General features: G+C 39.7%; 1 protein-coding gene across 6 annotated transcripts in view; it reads left to right on the forward strand.

Annotated features, from left to right (window-relative positions):
* The first annotated feature begins 681 nt into the window (after positions 1-681).
* The window catches only part of MIA2 (MIA SH3 domain ER export factor 2), a 28,030-nt gene continuing 12,838 nt past the window's right edge, over positions 682-15,873 (forward strand). For 2 of the 6 annotated variants that reach the window (XM_052694637.1, XM_052694638.1), the window contains exons 1-15: positions 682-964; positions 2,079-2,212; positions 3,130-3,216; positions 3,545-4,697; positions 6,016-6,231; positions 6,377-6,477; positions 8,869-9,000; positions 10,521-10,542; positions 10,646-10,734; positions 10,936-11,004; positions 11,576-11,686; positions 11,868-11,939; positions 12,354-12,458; positions 14,950-15,072; positions 15,609-15,732. In XM_052694637.1, the coding sequence (XP_052550597.1) occupies positions 850-964; positions 2,079-2,212; positions 3,130-3,216; positions 3,545-4,697; positions 6,016-6,231; positions 6,377-6,477; positions 8,869-9,000; positions 10,521-10,542; positions 10,646-10,734; positions 10,936-11,004; positions 11,576-11,686; positions 11,868-11,939; positions 12,354-12,458; positions 14,950-15,072; positions 15,609-15,732 (2,653 nt within the window). In that variant the 5' untranslated portion in view covers positions 682-849. Of the gene's footprint in view, positions 965-2,078; positions 2,213-3,129; positions 3,217-3,544; positions 4,698-6,015; positions 6,232-6,376; positions 6,478-7,654; positions 7,787-8,138; positions 8,247-8,868; positions 9,001-10,520; positions 10,543-10,645; positions 10,735-10,935; positions 11,005-11,575; positions 11,687-11,867; positions 11,940-12,353; positions 12,459-14,949; positions 15,073-15,608; positions 15,733-15,873 lie in introns of those variants that run through there. The other 4 variants (XM_052694636.1, XM_052694635.1, XM_052694640.1 and 1 more) reach the window with 4 other exon arrangements.

Here is a 15,873-nt window from a genome sequence, read left to right on the forward strand (position 1 = left end):
TGCACTTTGTGCTCTACTTCCCAGCCTCCTGTAGACACGTGCTGGCTCATCGGTCAGGCTCGGCACAGGTATCTGGCAGATCTGCGTTGGGGAGCAGGAGAGAGGGGAACTATGCTGCAAGTAAGACACAGCTCAGGCTCCCAAAAACAAAAAGCAAAACAAGTTACGTGCAACTCATGCTCACGACTGAAAGAAGGGCAGGCTTATTCAGAAGTTCAGGGTAACGCTCTGAAGCATTTGAAGTAAAATCTACTTCTAAAGCAAACCACTCTGTAGGATCATATTTACAGCCCGACCTATATAACCTGTGCACCATTTCCTGCGTAACTACTTTAAAGTATAATATGTATTTGAGAAAACATTTGTAACTCCACTGGGGGGTAAGTTGCTAAGAAACAGAAGGCATTTCTTAAAAAGCAAGATGCACCACCTGCTTAGATTTGAAGCATTTCTCTCTGACAAATGGTGTGGTAATGATACGTGTAATTTATAATCCAGCTTAAAATCTTATGGTTGTGATAACTTACAAATTCATCCATAATCCAGAAAACAAAGAAATACCTATGTGATAGATAGATAAATTGTGATGTGAGCAGAACCACAGTTTCTTTGTATTCAAAACATCAGTCTAGCTATGAGGATTTGGTTAATTATTAAACGCATGCATGTAATCAGGACACCTGACTTTGCAGTTTGTTAGCAGACTGAGTATAGTGTACTTCTGCTTAAGCAGGTGAGAGAAGGGAAATGGGATTTATTTACAACTTTCCATTTGGATAAGAAAAATAATGTAAAATATTCTTGTGCTCTGCACATTAGTGCATCCACAGTTTCTAGACTTACTCAAAAATGTCAAGGATAGTGGATCCCAGAATTTTCCTGCTAGTACTTTCATTTTTAACAAGCCTACGGAGTACAAAGGTACTTTCAGAATGGAAGAAATGTGGTGATTGGGAATGTGAGAGTAAGTAACTCCTTTTTTTTTTTTTTCCTAAAGCTGTCAGTGTATATTTAGTTATTGCAAACCATTATGTTGAAATTAAATAAAGCACCAAATGAAAATGAGTAGCCATAGAAAATCTCTGTTGTCAATATGCTAAGTTTATGAATAATTGGCTTAAAATTTTCAAACAAAAAAAACCAGGAATATTCCTGAAAAACTTTCTGGACTGTGTTGTGTAAGAACAGAAAGATCGAAGTTCAGTCAAAACAAAACAAAGTTCCTGAATAGTTCATTTTTCTCAGGTTTCCACAAGGCAGTCAATATAAAGCAACTTGAAAATATTTTTCGCTGGTTCTGGGCATATATACATACACACATACAGGCAATATATATTCAAAAAAGAAAAAGGTAGGCTGTATAGCAAGAAAGAACGTATATCTTTGTTTCATTGCCTGTTCTGTAAAACTGTATTTTTCTATTCTAGGCAAACTGTTTGGAGTTTCTTGTTTGTTTGCTTGTTTTATAATCCTTTCTATATGGCACACAGATCCTTTATCCTTATGTCTTTAAGATGAAGTAAGAGCAGTAACTGGTAATGGAGCTCCTGAGGATTAAATAGCTTTGCAGGAGGCAGTCAGCAAGCCACTGAATCACCAGTGGACAGCAATGGGTAATGTGCAGGCATTTTCATACTAAATGCTTAGACCTCCTCTGCTGACAGCCTGATTTTCTTGGGGAGCCATTCTGACTTCCCCAGCTTCTGGGTGCTCAGAGATATCAGTCTGTGTAGGGAATGGGCTCCAGACTGACTAGAGCAAACAATAGTTGAATTTGCTAATTCTCGACTTGCTTTTCAGCCTTGAAAGCTTGGATGGTAAGTGCTAAAAACAATGCTGATATTGGACAGGAGCTTTTCACCTTAGTGTCTGCACGAAGCAGCAGAAAAAAAAACAGGAAAGGGTTCTTTTTTCCATTCTGTATTTTCAGTAACTTTCCACTTGGTGATGGAGTGGTATCATCGTATCATAACATTTTAATATATTACTACATGTCAGGGTTTTTCAATAACCTGTCTGACTTCAGATGAAGTGGTTACCATACTTATGTGCTCCTTTCTTCCTACACATCATTCCAGCGGCAATGAGCAGAGTTCAAGCCACCGCAGATTATTTGGGACCTGACTGCCGGTATCTGAGCTTCAAAGCAGGGGAGGAGATAACTGTGTATTCCAAACTTTCCAGGAAAAATGAAAATTTGTGGATAGGAAGTGTAAGTATTTAAATTTGATAGACTTCCCACATAAATAATTTAGATACTATAATAACAGCAGCAGCAGCCTGCTTCCTTCTAGGGATTTTCCATCTCGTTTGTAATGTTAACTAGCCATGGGTCAACATCGTATTTGTGAGATGGTTCATTGTTTTTATCTTTCTGTAAGAGGAAAAATCAAATCTATCAATTCCTTATTGAGAATGAAAGCCCAGATCAGAATCCAACTTTTCTGACTTCTCCTCTAACCATTTGGTTGCAATGATTGCATCCAGTTCCCTTAAGAACATTCAGGTCTGTTGGGTCAGGTCTGCTGGTAATGAGTTTTTATGGTTACTTAGTGGACAATCCAGTGTTGGGACCTGACGTTACAGCTCAGTGCTCACAGAAAGTTCCCAGAGAAGTTATCACATATATTAAATGATTTGGAACAACTGACAGTGTAGTTAGAGCAACCATTATTTACATTACAGCTAAAAGCAGTGGATGGGCAGATCCAATTCCAAATGCTAGTAAAACTGAGCTGGAAGGGAGCTTAAAGCCCACCCAGCCCCTGCCATGTGCAGAGCTGCCCAGGGCCCCATTCAACCTGGCTTTCAGTGTCTCCAGGGATGGGGCACCCACAGCTTCTCTGGGCAGCTGTGCCAGTGCCTTACCACCACCTGAGTAAAGAATTTCCCCCTAACATTTAATCTAAATTTCCCTTCTTTTCATTTAAAACTGTTCCCATTGTCCTATGGCTATCATGCCATAAAATATACTTCTTGCTTCCTGAATTGGCAAACGGAACAATTTTGTGAAGGAGAAACAAAAAATAAAGCTTTCTTTTTCTTTTCTAGCACATATGCAGGCACCCAATATAATAATCATTGAAGTTTAAATGCTTAAATGTGTTAAATGCTTAATATGTCTTACAGAAAGGAAAAGACTTTGGATATTTCCCAAAAGATGCTGTGAAGGTTGAGGAAGTTTTAATTGCAGAAGAAATTGAAGTGCTCACTAAGGTAAACCAAAATCCCCAGATTCTCCAGTTTACACCACATGAAAAATCTAAAAACAAGTTAGAAATTCACGTTTCAATGCAGATTTTATTTCAGATAATTCAAGACAAAGTTCTTTTATTATTGCTCCATTTGTGTATTTATTGTATTTTAAGATAATTTTTTATCTGGTAAGTAATATAGAACTGCTAGGAAAAATTCAGTTACTTACAGTTCTTTGTATAAAGTTACAGACACACAGAGGAAGAGAATAAAGGTATATTGCTGTGTTACACAATGCTGTAGAAAATTATATATGAAAATAGTTTAGAAGTTTATATTTTTCTTTTAGGAAACTGATTTCCTTTGTCTTGATGGAGACGAGTATGTTTTTGAAAGCGAAGATAGCGCATTACATCATCAGAACAAAGAAAGTGAATATTCACCACCTGACGCAGAATCAGAGCTGCAAGAAAATGAACTCTTAAATCAGACAGAAGACTCTTTCCAAAATGAAGAAACAATTGAATCAGTTTTTGAAAACGGTTCCAAAGAATCTCAGAGTCAGGAGTCTGCAAACAAGGAATTGGTTAGTGAAAATGAGAACAGAAATGAAGATGCCGAACAGTCAGAACTCCCAAACAGTCTCCCATTGGAACCCATTCCAACTCAGTCTAGTTGGGTGGTTTCTGATATTGCAGGGTGGTTCACCACGAGAAGTGAAAATGATGAAGAGACCTTAAAAGCCATTTCTGAACCGTCAGAAGAAAACAGTTACCAAGGCAGAAAAATAGCAGTAACTACTGACAATGACTTAGAGGAGCCACATGACAAGGAGGAACAAGAGCCCAGTGCATCTGGTTGGCTTCAGGGTGGACTGAAGGATTTTCTATATTTTGGTAAAGAGAACGTGAATGTTGGTTTGGTACCAGAAAATGATGTACAAGTCCATGATGTTTCTAGGGTGGATACTCACTCCTACAATGAACATGACACAGCAGCCACAGAGTTATCGACAGAAAAAGAACAAAATAGTGACAGTCGAGAATCCACATCAAATTGGTTTAGTTTGGGTTTAAGCAATGTTCTAAATTTTGGGCAGGCTGAGAAAAATACAGATGCTATGGAAGACCATGAAAGCAAAGAAAGAGAAGATGAAGCAAGTAAGAATGAAGAAATACAGACTTTAAACCAGCAAGAATCACACACAGACAAAGAATCAAATGAGACAGTCAAAGGAGTGTTAGATGAAGCAAATGAGAGTTATGCACCAGAAGTAACAGATTCAAACAGCAGCATGCCAAATGCCAGGGAGATAACAGCAAATCCTAATGATACCAAAAATACCTCAAGCAGCACAGGATTATCTCTTGATAAATTAATATGTGATGGAGAAGATCCAGTTGATCCCTGCAGTTCAGAACAAGATGTGGTATCAGTAAGTCAACTGCTAAAAAACACTGAAGATAGAGATCCAGAGTTGGAAAGAAACTACGGCCAGCCAGGTTGGTATGAAAACATCTGAAAGAGTTTTATTAATTATGTAGACAGATGTGATAAACCAATTGAATCAGGTCAAATTCTTCTCCCATCTCAGTACTGTGAGAGACTCTCGGACACAATATAGAAGAGATGCCTGACATATCAGAAGAACAGAACCAGTTCTTCCCTTTAGGATTTCTACAGATCTTACAATGTTTCAGTTTCCAGTAGCTGAGGGAGAGAAAGTGTGGAGTTTACAGGGGGATGTGTTTAGTTGTTCCAGTATTGAAGAACGTGTTTCTAAAAGTAGTTAAATCTAGGAAAGCACCAACATAAGAGGTTATTATGATGACCTTATCTCCAAAGATTCTCTGTATTTACCTTCAAGATTAAGTTTTGAAAATACAGAGTGTTCACAGGCATGAGATTTTTCTCAAGTGAACACCATTCACTTTCAAAAGAGGAACGAAGTGAAGAAAAGGAGAACAGTATATGTGAATGAAGAAATGTGCACTTTAAATCAACTGGAAACTACTGCAGGGAAAATAAAAAACAGAAGCAGTTGAAATAGTACAAAATGAACAGAATAACCTCAATGCTTATATTCACAAACCTGTAAATTCAAAAAATAAATTACACACTAGTGGGGACCACCTAGGTGTCAAGATTATCCCATGTGAGAGTGACACCAGTCTCACTCTGGAAATGCTGTGTGATAAATGCAGATTCACCGAACCCATTTCATTATGTAGCAACAATTTTATTTACAAATGTTAAGCTGAGAGCAGCTCTGTGAGGGAAACAAACTTGTACAGCTGCACCGATGTGAAAGGCTTCACTGTGAAATCACAGCCTACTTGTGGAAGCTATTGGGTTACTTGTGATGGAGATCTTTGGCCACTCGTGTCCCTGGAGATTAGAATTAAAAAATAATTTTGTTGTAGATTCTATGTTTTTCTACATGGTTAGGCAAAGTGTGGAATTTTGTTTTGTTTTGGTTTGTTGTTTTTTTTTAAAGTGTATTTTGAAATGCTTTTTATTCACTCCAAAAAATTTACCTCAAGTCAGAGGAAATAAGGCAGCTGATTCCTTCCAATATCCTTCTGCATGAATGTGTCTGTGTTTTTTGTATTTTGCTGTGATGTTTGTTATTTTGTAGTTTCCTAAAAGATCTGCTGATCTTTAATCTTACACGGCATCTTTAATTGTTGAGGAGAAGAAAGAAAATAAAATGAAAACCTCAGTTAGATATTCATATCTTGTAATAAAATAAAAATTGTGTGAGAACAGTTGTTCAATCCTTTGATAATAAACACCATTTCCTTTCACAATTATCTGCAGGAGTGGGTGGTAAAAGAAGGCTGCTGGAAAAAAAGCCAGAGGATAAATATGAAATGGATGCACCTATTGACAGGGAGCAACATTCAGAAGAAACAGTGATCCCTTCAGTAAATTCTGAAGAAAAAATGCCAAGCTTAGCAGCTGATTTTCAACATGATGGTGAAAAGCCTTTCTCAGATAACATTTTCCAAATTCAGAACTACATTCCAGATAATGGTATGTGCAAAATTTCCTAATTTGAAATGGCCAAAAAAAAAAAAAAAAAGTTGGAATTATATTAAATATACCATAGTAACATAATTTTTCTTTTCTTTCTTTTTTTTTTTTTTTTTTTTTTTTTTCTTCCTTACAAACAAAGCAGACGTAGGCTGGATAAATCAGATACTTCTGTGCCTGAGTGCTTTTGAGATGGGGGCACTGGTAAAGACTGTTTTTTCAGCAATTACAAGTCCTGTCAAAGAGGTAAGAGTTGCTCCTCGCTTCCATGAGTATCTGTTGCTAAGATGCTAGCGATTGGTCATCAGTGGTGTTCACCAGGGATCAGTACTGGAGCAGACTCTGTTTGATATCTTTATTGATGGTTTGGATGAGGGGATTGAGTGCAGCTTTAGTAAATTTGCAGATTACACCAAGCTGGGAGGAAGTGTCGATATGACTGAGAGTAGGAAGGAAGTCCAGTTACCTATAGCAGGAACTGGACAGACTGAATCAATGTGCTGAGGCCAACTATTGCAAGCTTTGACAGGACCAAGTGTCAGGTCCTGCACTTTGGTCACAACAACTCCAGGCAGTGCTACAGGCTTGGGGTAGAGTGGCTGGAAAGCTGTGCTGAGGAAAAGGATCTGGGGGCGTTAGTTGACTGCCATGAACATGAGCCTGCAGTGTGCCCAGATAGCCAAGGTGGCCAATGGCATCCTGGCTTGTATCAGAAATAGTGTGGTCAGCAGGACCAGGGAGGTGATCGTCCTCCTGTACTCTGTTCTGAGTCGTGCACTTTGAGCACTGTGTTCAGTTTTGGGCCTCTTGCTACAAGAAAGTCACTGAGATTCTGAAGTGTGTCTAGAGAAGGCCAACGAGGCTGGTGAGGGGTCTGGAGCACAAGCCTTATAAGGAGCACTTGCGGGAACTAGGCCTGTTTGGTCTGGAGGAGGCTCTGGAAGCCTTACAGCTCTCTACAACTCCCTGAAAGGAAGCTGTGAAGAGGCAGGGGTCGGCCTCTTCTATCGAGGAGCAGTGACAGGATGAGAGCGAATGGCCTCAAGCTGTGCTAGGGAAGGCTGAGGTTAGGTGTTAGGAAAAACTTACCCGAAAGAATGTTCAGGCATGCACTGGAACGGGCTGCCCAGGGAGGTGGTGGAATCACCATCCCTGGAGGTGTTCGAGTGTAGATGCGGCACCGCGGGACGCGATTAGTAGTGGCGATGGAGGGTGGCTGGTCTAGCTGATCGTAAAGGTCTTTTCTCCAGAATCGTTCGCAGCGACAGCAGCTTCTGCCCAAAGATTCACGGCAGCCGCATTACGGGCGGTTTTTACGAGACAGGCAGGTGTTCCCGAGGCCCAGCCCCCCCGCGGCGCCGCACGCCTCCCTCTGGCCGGGCCGCGCCTCACGGCGGGGAGAGCCGCCACCTGTCGTCCCTGGGCACGAGTCACAAGTGTGACGGCAGGCCCGCCTCTGCGCGGGGCAAGGTCTGTCTCAGGAGCCGGCCCGGCCGTTGGCGCTTCTGTCTGCGTACGGCTCCGCCGTGACGCGGGGCGAATAGAAACGGCGGAGGTAAGTGTCCGCGAAGTAGTTTTGTAGCCGGCGAGCGCACGTCGGTGTCGGAAGAGCCGCTCCTCCGGGCGCCGGCTGTTCACGAGGGCGGCCTGCCGGGCTCGCCAGCCGTCGTGCCCCGCTGCCGGCTGGGCGGCGCGCCGAGGCCCGGAGCCCGCTGCCGCCGTCCCGCTCTCTCCCCTCCGCCGCAGCGGGATCTCCCTCTTCCCGGCGGCGGCGTCCCCCTACGCGTCTCAGTGGTTCGGCCCGCCGCGCTCCCCCTTACCGCCGGCGGCAGTGGTACGGCCGGTTGCCCGGCGAGGGGCCGGAAGGGGGCCGCGCGTGGCCGTGCCGGCGCCGCGGCAAGATGGCTGCCGGCGGCCGAGAGGATGCGACGGGCGCCGCCGACGCCGGCCTCTGGCTGGGGCTGCGGGACGCGGCTCAGCGCTGCCGCCGGTGGGCCGCCGAGGCGACCCGCAGGGTGAGTGCGGAGCCCCTCCGAAGCCCTTTGGGGTTTGTGGTGGGAACCGGGCTCTGGGGAAAGCCGGCCCGCACCGTAGCGGCGGCTCGGGGCTCCGCAGGGGAGCCCGCGGCGTAGGGCCGAACTGTGCTCCCGAGGAGCGGCGAGGCCCGGCCGCTCGCTGAGCCGCCCGGAGGGATCGGTACACGCTGCCCGCCCCTTCAGGGTGGGAGAGGTGCCGGAGAGAGAGCCCGCCCCAGCTTGTGCCCTGCTGAGGTAGTGATGGTTTTAAGGCTTTATTAAAGAATTAGAGATTGAGGTTTGCTGTATGGCAACAGGTTATTCAAGACACGTTGCGTTTACTGTACGCATTGAGTTGTGACTGTCACGCACAGCAGGAGCAGTTCTCAGAGCTTTGTCTGGTCCTTATCAGATCTTGCTGGATCCTTTTTTTTTTTTTTTTTTTTTCCGTTTAGTAAACGTGTAATACAAAACTCAGGCTCCTGTTAACCACCATCTTGGAGTCTCAGAAAAGCTAGATGTACAGCCCTGTGCTGTACATATTGACTTAGATTACTTCTTGTGTCTGTTTCTGTTGAAAATATTTACCTCTTCAATTCAATCTTTCAATTTTATTTTTCAGGCTGTGGCATCGCTGCCTGAAGACATGAGACCGGGACCTGATCTCTATGGTTTCCCTTGGGAACTAGTGATCGCTGTCAGCATCGCTGGAGCCTTTACAATTTTCCTGTTCCTATATAGAAGTTATCAGTCAGTAAGTGTTCAACTGGCATGCAGATATACAGACTACATTGGCAGTTTCTAACAATTCAAATTGTTACTCTGCAAGGTACATAATACTTCAATCACAGTAGTTTAAAACTCTGTATTTAGACTCTCTTTTAAAAAAAAAAAGGAGAATAGCTGGGATGTAGCCCACATTGTCAAGACAGGAGGTGTTTTTCTAAAGCAACTAGGTGAAAACAATCTGGATGAATCCCCATCAAGGGACGCATTTTAAAAACCTTTGACCATTGACCTTGATGCTACGTGTCAGAGTACTGAACTGATTTTATCTTGAGCTGTTTGTGAGTGGTGAGCTGAAGAAATGTAGTACTGAAACCTCTTAACACAAACATCATATGATATTTTTGAGGTTTGGGTTGCCTTCTGTTGTTATTACTCAGATCCTCACCCATGCAAATCTGCCTACCAACCTCTTCCTACTAAAGAAATGAATTTGTTATCTGTAATCCAGTATTCTTCAAGTTTTGTTTGTACTCAGGTAATCAGAGTGTGATTTTTGGTGCTAGGTGTGATGACACTTGTCTTTGGAGATAGGCTGCGTGGCATCTTTATTTTTCAAATAAGAGCACTTGCGTTTGTATTAAAGGTTCTGTTATCTCATTACGCCTGGAAAAATACCACCTATTCTGCAGCAGCAATTGAGGTTGTCTGGAAGAGGAATCCTTATGTGTATAAGCTAATGTATCTCTAATTTTTTTATCATTCCTTTAGTGGTTTTTTGCTTTGTTTCTATTTGCAATTTTTTTTACTGTATTCCATTCCAGTCAATGGATATAAAATGTAAATTTCAACTTAAACTTGAATCAAATAACAATTCTAGTATTGTTTTCTTCTTACATGCCATCCAGTATCAACCCTTTTAGGGATTGAAAGGACAGATGTGCTTATGAGTTTGTTCCATTTTTCTTGCTTAGACTCCTTGACTTGGGATGAGAAGGTTACAGGGAAATTCAAAGAGAAATTCATTCTCCTTAGATGTTAGAGACATGTTCCAGGCACATCTGTGAGAGAAATGTCATCTTGCAACATTTTGGCTCATTCAACCTCTTCATCTCTTGTCCAGGCTGTTAGTAGCATTTTATCCTGCTGTTTGTTCAATTTTGGTTCTATGGCATTAGTCCTCACGTGGCAGCCTCTGATTTGGTCCTTCCCACAGGGGGAAGTGGGCAGGATGCCCATCAAGTAGTGCCCTTACTGCAGCTCTGACTGTTATGTATTACAGCATGCGGTTTCTTGCTTTTTCGCAGGAAGTCTGAGCTGGCATGTAGAGTAACTATCCTTTGTCCTTCCTCTCTTCTTCTGGCCGTTACCACTTTGCATTGGCAGTGTGTGTTACTGGGCTGCAGCCTTTATTTGTGTTCCTTTCTTCAGCTCAGTGGGTGACCTGATTGTTACCACAGACAATAGTTTTCAGATACTATGTAAGAGTAATCTTCAGATACTATGTAAGACGTTTTCAAGGTTGTTATTTTTTTCTTTTTCTTTCAGGTTAGAAGTCGACTTTATGTAGGTAAGCTTATTTTTCGTAGTTTGATGCATAACTTTCACAAACCTTCTTTTTGCTACTTTTTATTGTGTGAATGTTGCAACATCTAACTGTCTGTTTATTTTAGGAAGGGAAAAACAGCTTGCCAATAAAATTGCTGAACTAGTTGAAGAGAAATGCAAAATTCTTGAGAAACTCAGCCTTAGCAAAAAAGAGGTAACCTAACAACCTTCCAATTCAGTGCCTTATTGGTATCTCACACTGCAATCAAAATCTGTGTTTGACTAGAATTTTATTTATTGTATATATAATAATATATATATATATTATAATATATATATAAATAGATATATAAATATATCTATTTATTTGTTCTATAGGCAATTTTTTATATAAGTTCTGATTTTTTTTTTTCAGTTGGAAGATTTAGAATTGTCTCTAAAGGATGACAACATTATGAAAGAATCAGATGCATCTCTTTTTGAGGTAAAAAAAAAAAAAGAAAAAGGAAGAAAGATGAAATCATCATTTGATACTAGAGCCAATGGCATGCTAGACAATAATTAATTGGTTAAACAGGAGAGATAGGGCACTGCAGGAAGTATGTTCTCATGTTCTATTTACTTCAGATGCATTTTATAGCCTATTGGAACGTTTTAAAATTACCAGGACTTTTAAAGAAAAGGCATGCATAAGTTCAGAATAGCCTTGCATTGACACAGTAACAAAATCAGATGCAATTGCTGCATTTATATCCCTTGTACTTAGTATATATTTGTAAAAGATTTCAAAAGAGATTGAATGAAATAACGGAATATTTATAAAACTCAAGTAACAAAAAAGCAAACAGATTTATTTTGTTCTGTACTTCAGACCCGATAGAGCTAGTTGTTAAAGGTTTTGTTAGCATGCATGAGTCTAGGGTTCATTGAGATTTCTACTTGATTTGGTGATGTTAAGTGTACTTTGTCATTTTTGCATTAAAATGAAATTTAAAACGTATTCTTTTTATGTAGTTAATATCAAGTGTGTTAATTGTCAAAACAACTTGATTTAGGAAACACATGAACAACTGAACAAATCGAACTTGGAACTCAACCAAGAAATAGAGAATCTGGAAAAGGAACTGGAAGAAGAAAAATCCAAGCAATCAGAAAATGATAAATTGGTAAGAATAGAAATGATCTTTTCTGTGTTGCTACTCATTTTAATGTTCTCAGAAAAACAGCTTTCTCTGGTTTAGAGTTAGCAACCTTCACAGTTTGAAAATTAAAATAACTTCAGCAATTGCTTAGACTTTTCCAGTCGAATCTATTGAAGAAGCTGTGTAAAAAAATAATTATTTTCAGGTGGCTGAAATTCAGGAAAGACTGGAATCTCTGGAGAAAGAGGCAAAATCTATCCAATCACAAGTTGCTGAGGTATGTCTTATCTTATAATTTCTGTTTTCAAAGCTTCATCATTCCTTCATTCTCAATGTAGTTATTTGTTTACAATTTTGACTAGTAGGAGGCAGAAATAATATGGTATGTAAATGAGAAGAATTGCAAAGGCTCTAATATTTCTATGTGCCGTGATTTACTAAATGTTGATTTCTTATAGTGATTGTCACTTACTGGGAAATGCAATTCCATTGTCTTTTCTCTGCTTTCTTACTCTACAATGGTACACGTTGTTGCAAGACTTCAGTCTGCAAAAGCTGTAGAAATTGTGATAAAAGGATGAGAATACAAATATAATGTACTTAGACAAATTAAGAACCAGTCCGTGGTGACTCTGCTTGTTATGTCTTCACATACACTTGAAACAGCACACTTTTTTTTTTTTAAATGTAGGCCAAGTCCACCCTAAAAGTATATCAGATTAATACAGAGAGACTCAAGACATCTCTTCAAGATGCCATAGATGAAAACCACCAGCTTCAGGAGAGTGAGAAGCAGGTAAGTTCTTCCTAGTTTAATTCCTTAGAAATGTTATCTTTGTACAGTGCTTTGTAAATGTGACTTCTCCAAGGAGCTCCTCATGCACGGGTCTGTGAGTAGCCCATGAATGTTTTTGTAAATGGAATTAAGAAGAGCAAGCATACCTTTAAAATGATGATGGAAAAATTTTGTCCAAAGTAGTTCCGTGTTGATTAAAAAACAATCAAAAAATAGAAGAAACACATGTACAGATTATTGAGGAAAATGGCATGTAGTAATGTGACACTAATAGGGTTTTTGCTGAGGAAAGATGTCAGCAAGCCTGCAGCTTGGATTCTTTTTAGCAGCAAAGAGCAAATGCTTTAATTTGATAAAGCCAAACAAATGAAGAAATGTCAGACTGTGCAAAAGGCAGGAAAGGAACTTAATGCAGTGTTGCTGTGAAGTCAGATGGGTAATGTGGTGATACAGAAAGGACTGTTACTTCTCAAGTTTTAGCTGTTTATTTTCTTCCTTTCTACAGCCAGATCTCATCAGCATATGCAGTAGACATTCAGTGTAATGCCAAATTTTATAATGAACTTACGATTTCTAACAAAAAAGATAATATTTGTGAACATTAAATGCTACATAAACTATTTCATTTTTGTATGGATATGTACTTGTTTTCCTGTCTGACTCATCTTGTTGTGTGAAATGTGTCCTGGCAGGTATCTTGAAGAGCTAGACGTACAGGCCTGCTGATTTTATTAAAGCACCTTTGATATCAAACTTGCTGGTTTTTAGGGAAGTTACTGGAATTTTCTGGTAGAGAAACGTTCCAGATATGCACAGCTCTGTTGTCAGTAGAACTTAATGTTGTTCTTACTCTCAGCAAGGTTAGATGTTTGACTACACCAATAAAAAAATAAAACGGGGGGAAGGGGTGAGGAGAGTTGTGTTAGATGCTGTGAGTGGACGAATAGCAGATGTTGATTTGATCAATAGCAGATGTTGGTTTGATCACTGCAAGGCAAAGTTGTGTGAGAATTATCTTCTTTCAGGAGTTCTTTTTCATCAAATCTGTACGTAACTTTCTGTGGGAAGGAAGTGTCTGAACTGAGTGTTTTATTTTCAATGTGACAACATATCTCTATGAAATTTTGTAAAGCTGTATGCAATTAAAAGTTTTAATAGAGGGTTTTTTTTTCTATTAGTAGCTTCTTGGTTTCAAATTTTCTATTTATTTCTCCTTGAGGAAAAGATTGTTCTTGTTCTTTTTCTTTCTTCCACTTAAAAGTAGGACTTAAAGCACGGTAATACTGAGTGCTGAAATTTACTGTTTTATAGACAATAGTTTTATGTCAGGCAGACCTAAGAGAAATTCAGAAAAACAGTCGTTGGGGTGTAATCGATTTGTCAGGTTCCTAACTAAGTATATATTTTTAATTCCTTCCAGATAAAATAACCTGGGTATGGTCATTTGTTAACCACCTTATTTAGGATAAGTAACTGAAGTTTGGCATATCATAGCTGTGTTGCCATTTTTAGTAATTTCAGAAGGTCTGTGTTGCGTTTTGCTGTGCTTTTTAGTGAATGAAGAACCTGGAAAGTAGTTTATAGAGCCCAGTAAGAAAAGAAGAGAAAGTATTTGCTTTGTTTATTTGTGTTTTCTTTTCTAAGGTTGTTTAAGTGTGTGAACTGGTTCACTGTACTGGAAGATCTCTATCCCTTTCTTTTTCTTTTCTTTTTTTTTTAAAGATGGAATTTCACTTATGCTCAAAAGGTAACAAAAATGTTATTTGTTCACAGAAATTAGAGTACTTTTTTCCTCTGTTTGCACTGATGGGTCATCATCTGGCGCATCACAGTTTAAGCACTGTAACAGATGTGCTCTCAGATTTATGACGTGTCAGGGAGAGGACTGGGCCTTTTAGTTTGAACAAGGGAACTGCTAACGAACTCCACATTCCTATTTTTTGTTTGTATGTTTATCTGTGGGTTGGGTGGTTTTTACGTTTTTCTCTAGGAACATGAGAAATATTTGCTGCTTTATTTCACTGCACATTATTGCTTTTTTTTCCTTCGCTGTTATTCTTACAAGGATTTAAGTAAGGTCAATTTATTTTCTGTTCGGCTCTATGCAGAAGCTACTCAAAGTTTAGTTTCCCTTTTAGGAGCGATGTTTAATGATAAACACAGTTGCCTGTGTATGTCTTCTGTACTGACAAAAACAGTATTTTCTTTTGTTGGTAATACCCAGTTTGCACTGTGCTATGAATTCACACGTGACTTTTACTGATTGAAAGATGCAGTTGTGTGCCAGTAGCCAAACTTCTGTAGTAAAAGCAATGGAGCAATAACATAGAATTTATTTTCAAATCTTGAGAATTGTTTAATTCATATTGGTGGATGAGAGGTTAAAATTCTGCTTTTGAAAAGACAGTACATGTAGTGTGCTCAACTGATATTCATCTGTGATTTTTGGTTCTAAGAAACGATCACCCTAACCTAGTATTTCCCTTTTCAGCTTTTACAAGAAGCCGAAGGATGGGGTGAACGATTTAGTGAACTAAATGAACAAACTAAGATGTTTGAATCTTCTAAAGCAGATATAGAAGAAGTATTGAAAGATAAAGAGAGTCAAGTCAAGGTAAATTATGAAAGTCAGCTTTGAATTGGATTACTCAAACTGATGCTAACCATGAAGTTTCAAGAGAATTGAACAAATGATCCCTGTCTTAATACTCATTAAGTTGTTTTGAGTTTTTTGTTTGCTGTCCTGTAGTGTCTCCTTTTTCGCTAAGCAAATAAAGTTGCTTAGCAGCACAGGTGGAGCATTATGACAGTCTTGGAAGCCAGCAGATCTTAAAAAGGAGAAACACTTTTGATTCTTATAAATAGGTATATTTTTTCTGAGATTTGGATTGTGGGGGTTGGGGCCTTATTTGTATTCAGAAGCCTTGTGAAAAGCCTATTTATATGGGTACTTGAACAGTCTTCCTAGAGCATACCATGACATGCCATATATTCTTTAATGGAAGGAGTATAATGTTGGACGTGGAGAGTCCTACACATAAAGCTCACTTGATCTACTAAGGGAACTAAACAAAAGTTAGAAAACCTGGAAAAGTTTATATTATTTGTACTTATTTTACTGTTCTTGTTTTGTGTGGGTTTTTTTCTTAGTCACTGACACAGTACTTGTTAAAGATGAAAGACTGGAGTTCAGCAGTCAGAGATGACGATGATGCTGAAGATAACCACTGGGACACTGATTTAAAGGGTGAAACAGAAAATGGAGAGCATTTAGGTATGACATTTAAAATGTTTCAGTGGATATCAAACCAACAAACTGGATAACACCCAATGTTATCCATGTCAGACAAGTTACTTGATGCTTAGAAACTTCTGGAGTAATGGTAGCCTGTGCTACCATAGAGTAATGGGTGGC

This window comes from Tympanuchus pallidicinctus, unplaced genomic scaffold (assembly GCF_026119805.1).
Source record: "Tympanuchus pallidicinctus isolate F22 unplaced genomic scaffold, pur_lepc_1.0 scaffold3, whole genome shotgun sequence".
Lineage (NCBI taxonomy): Eukaryota > Metazoa > Chordata > Aves > Galliformes > Phasianidae > Tympanuchus > Tympanuchus pallidicinctus.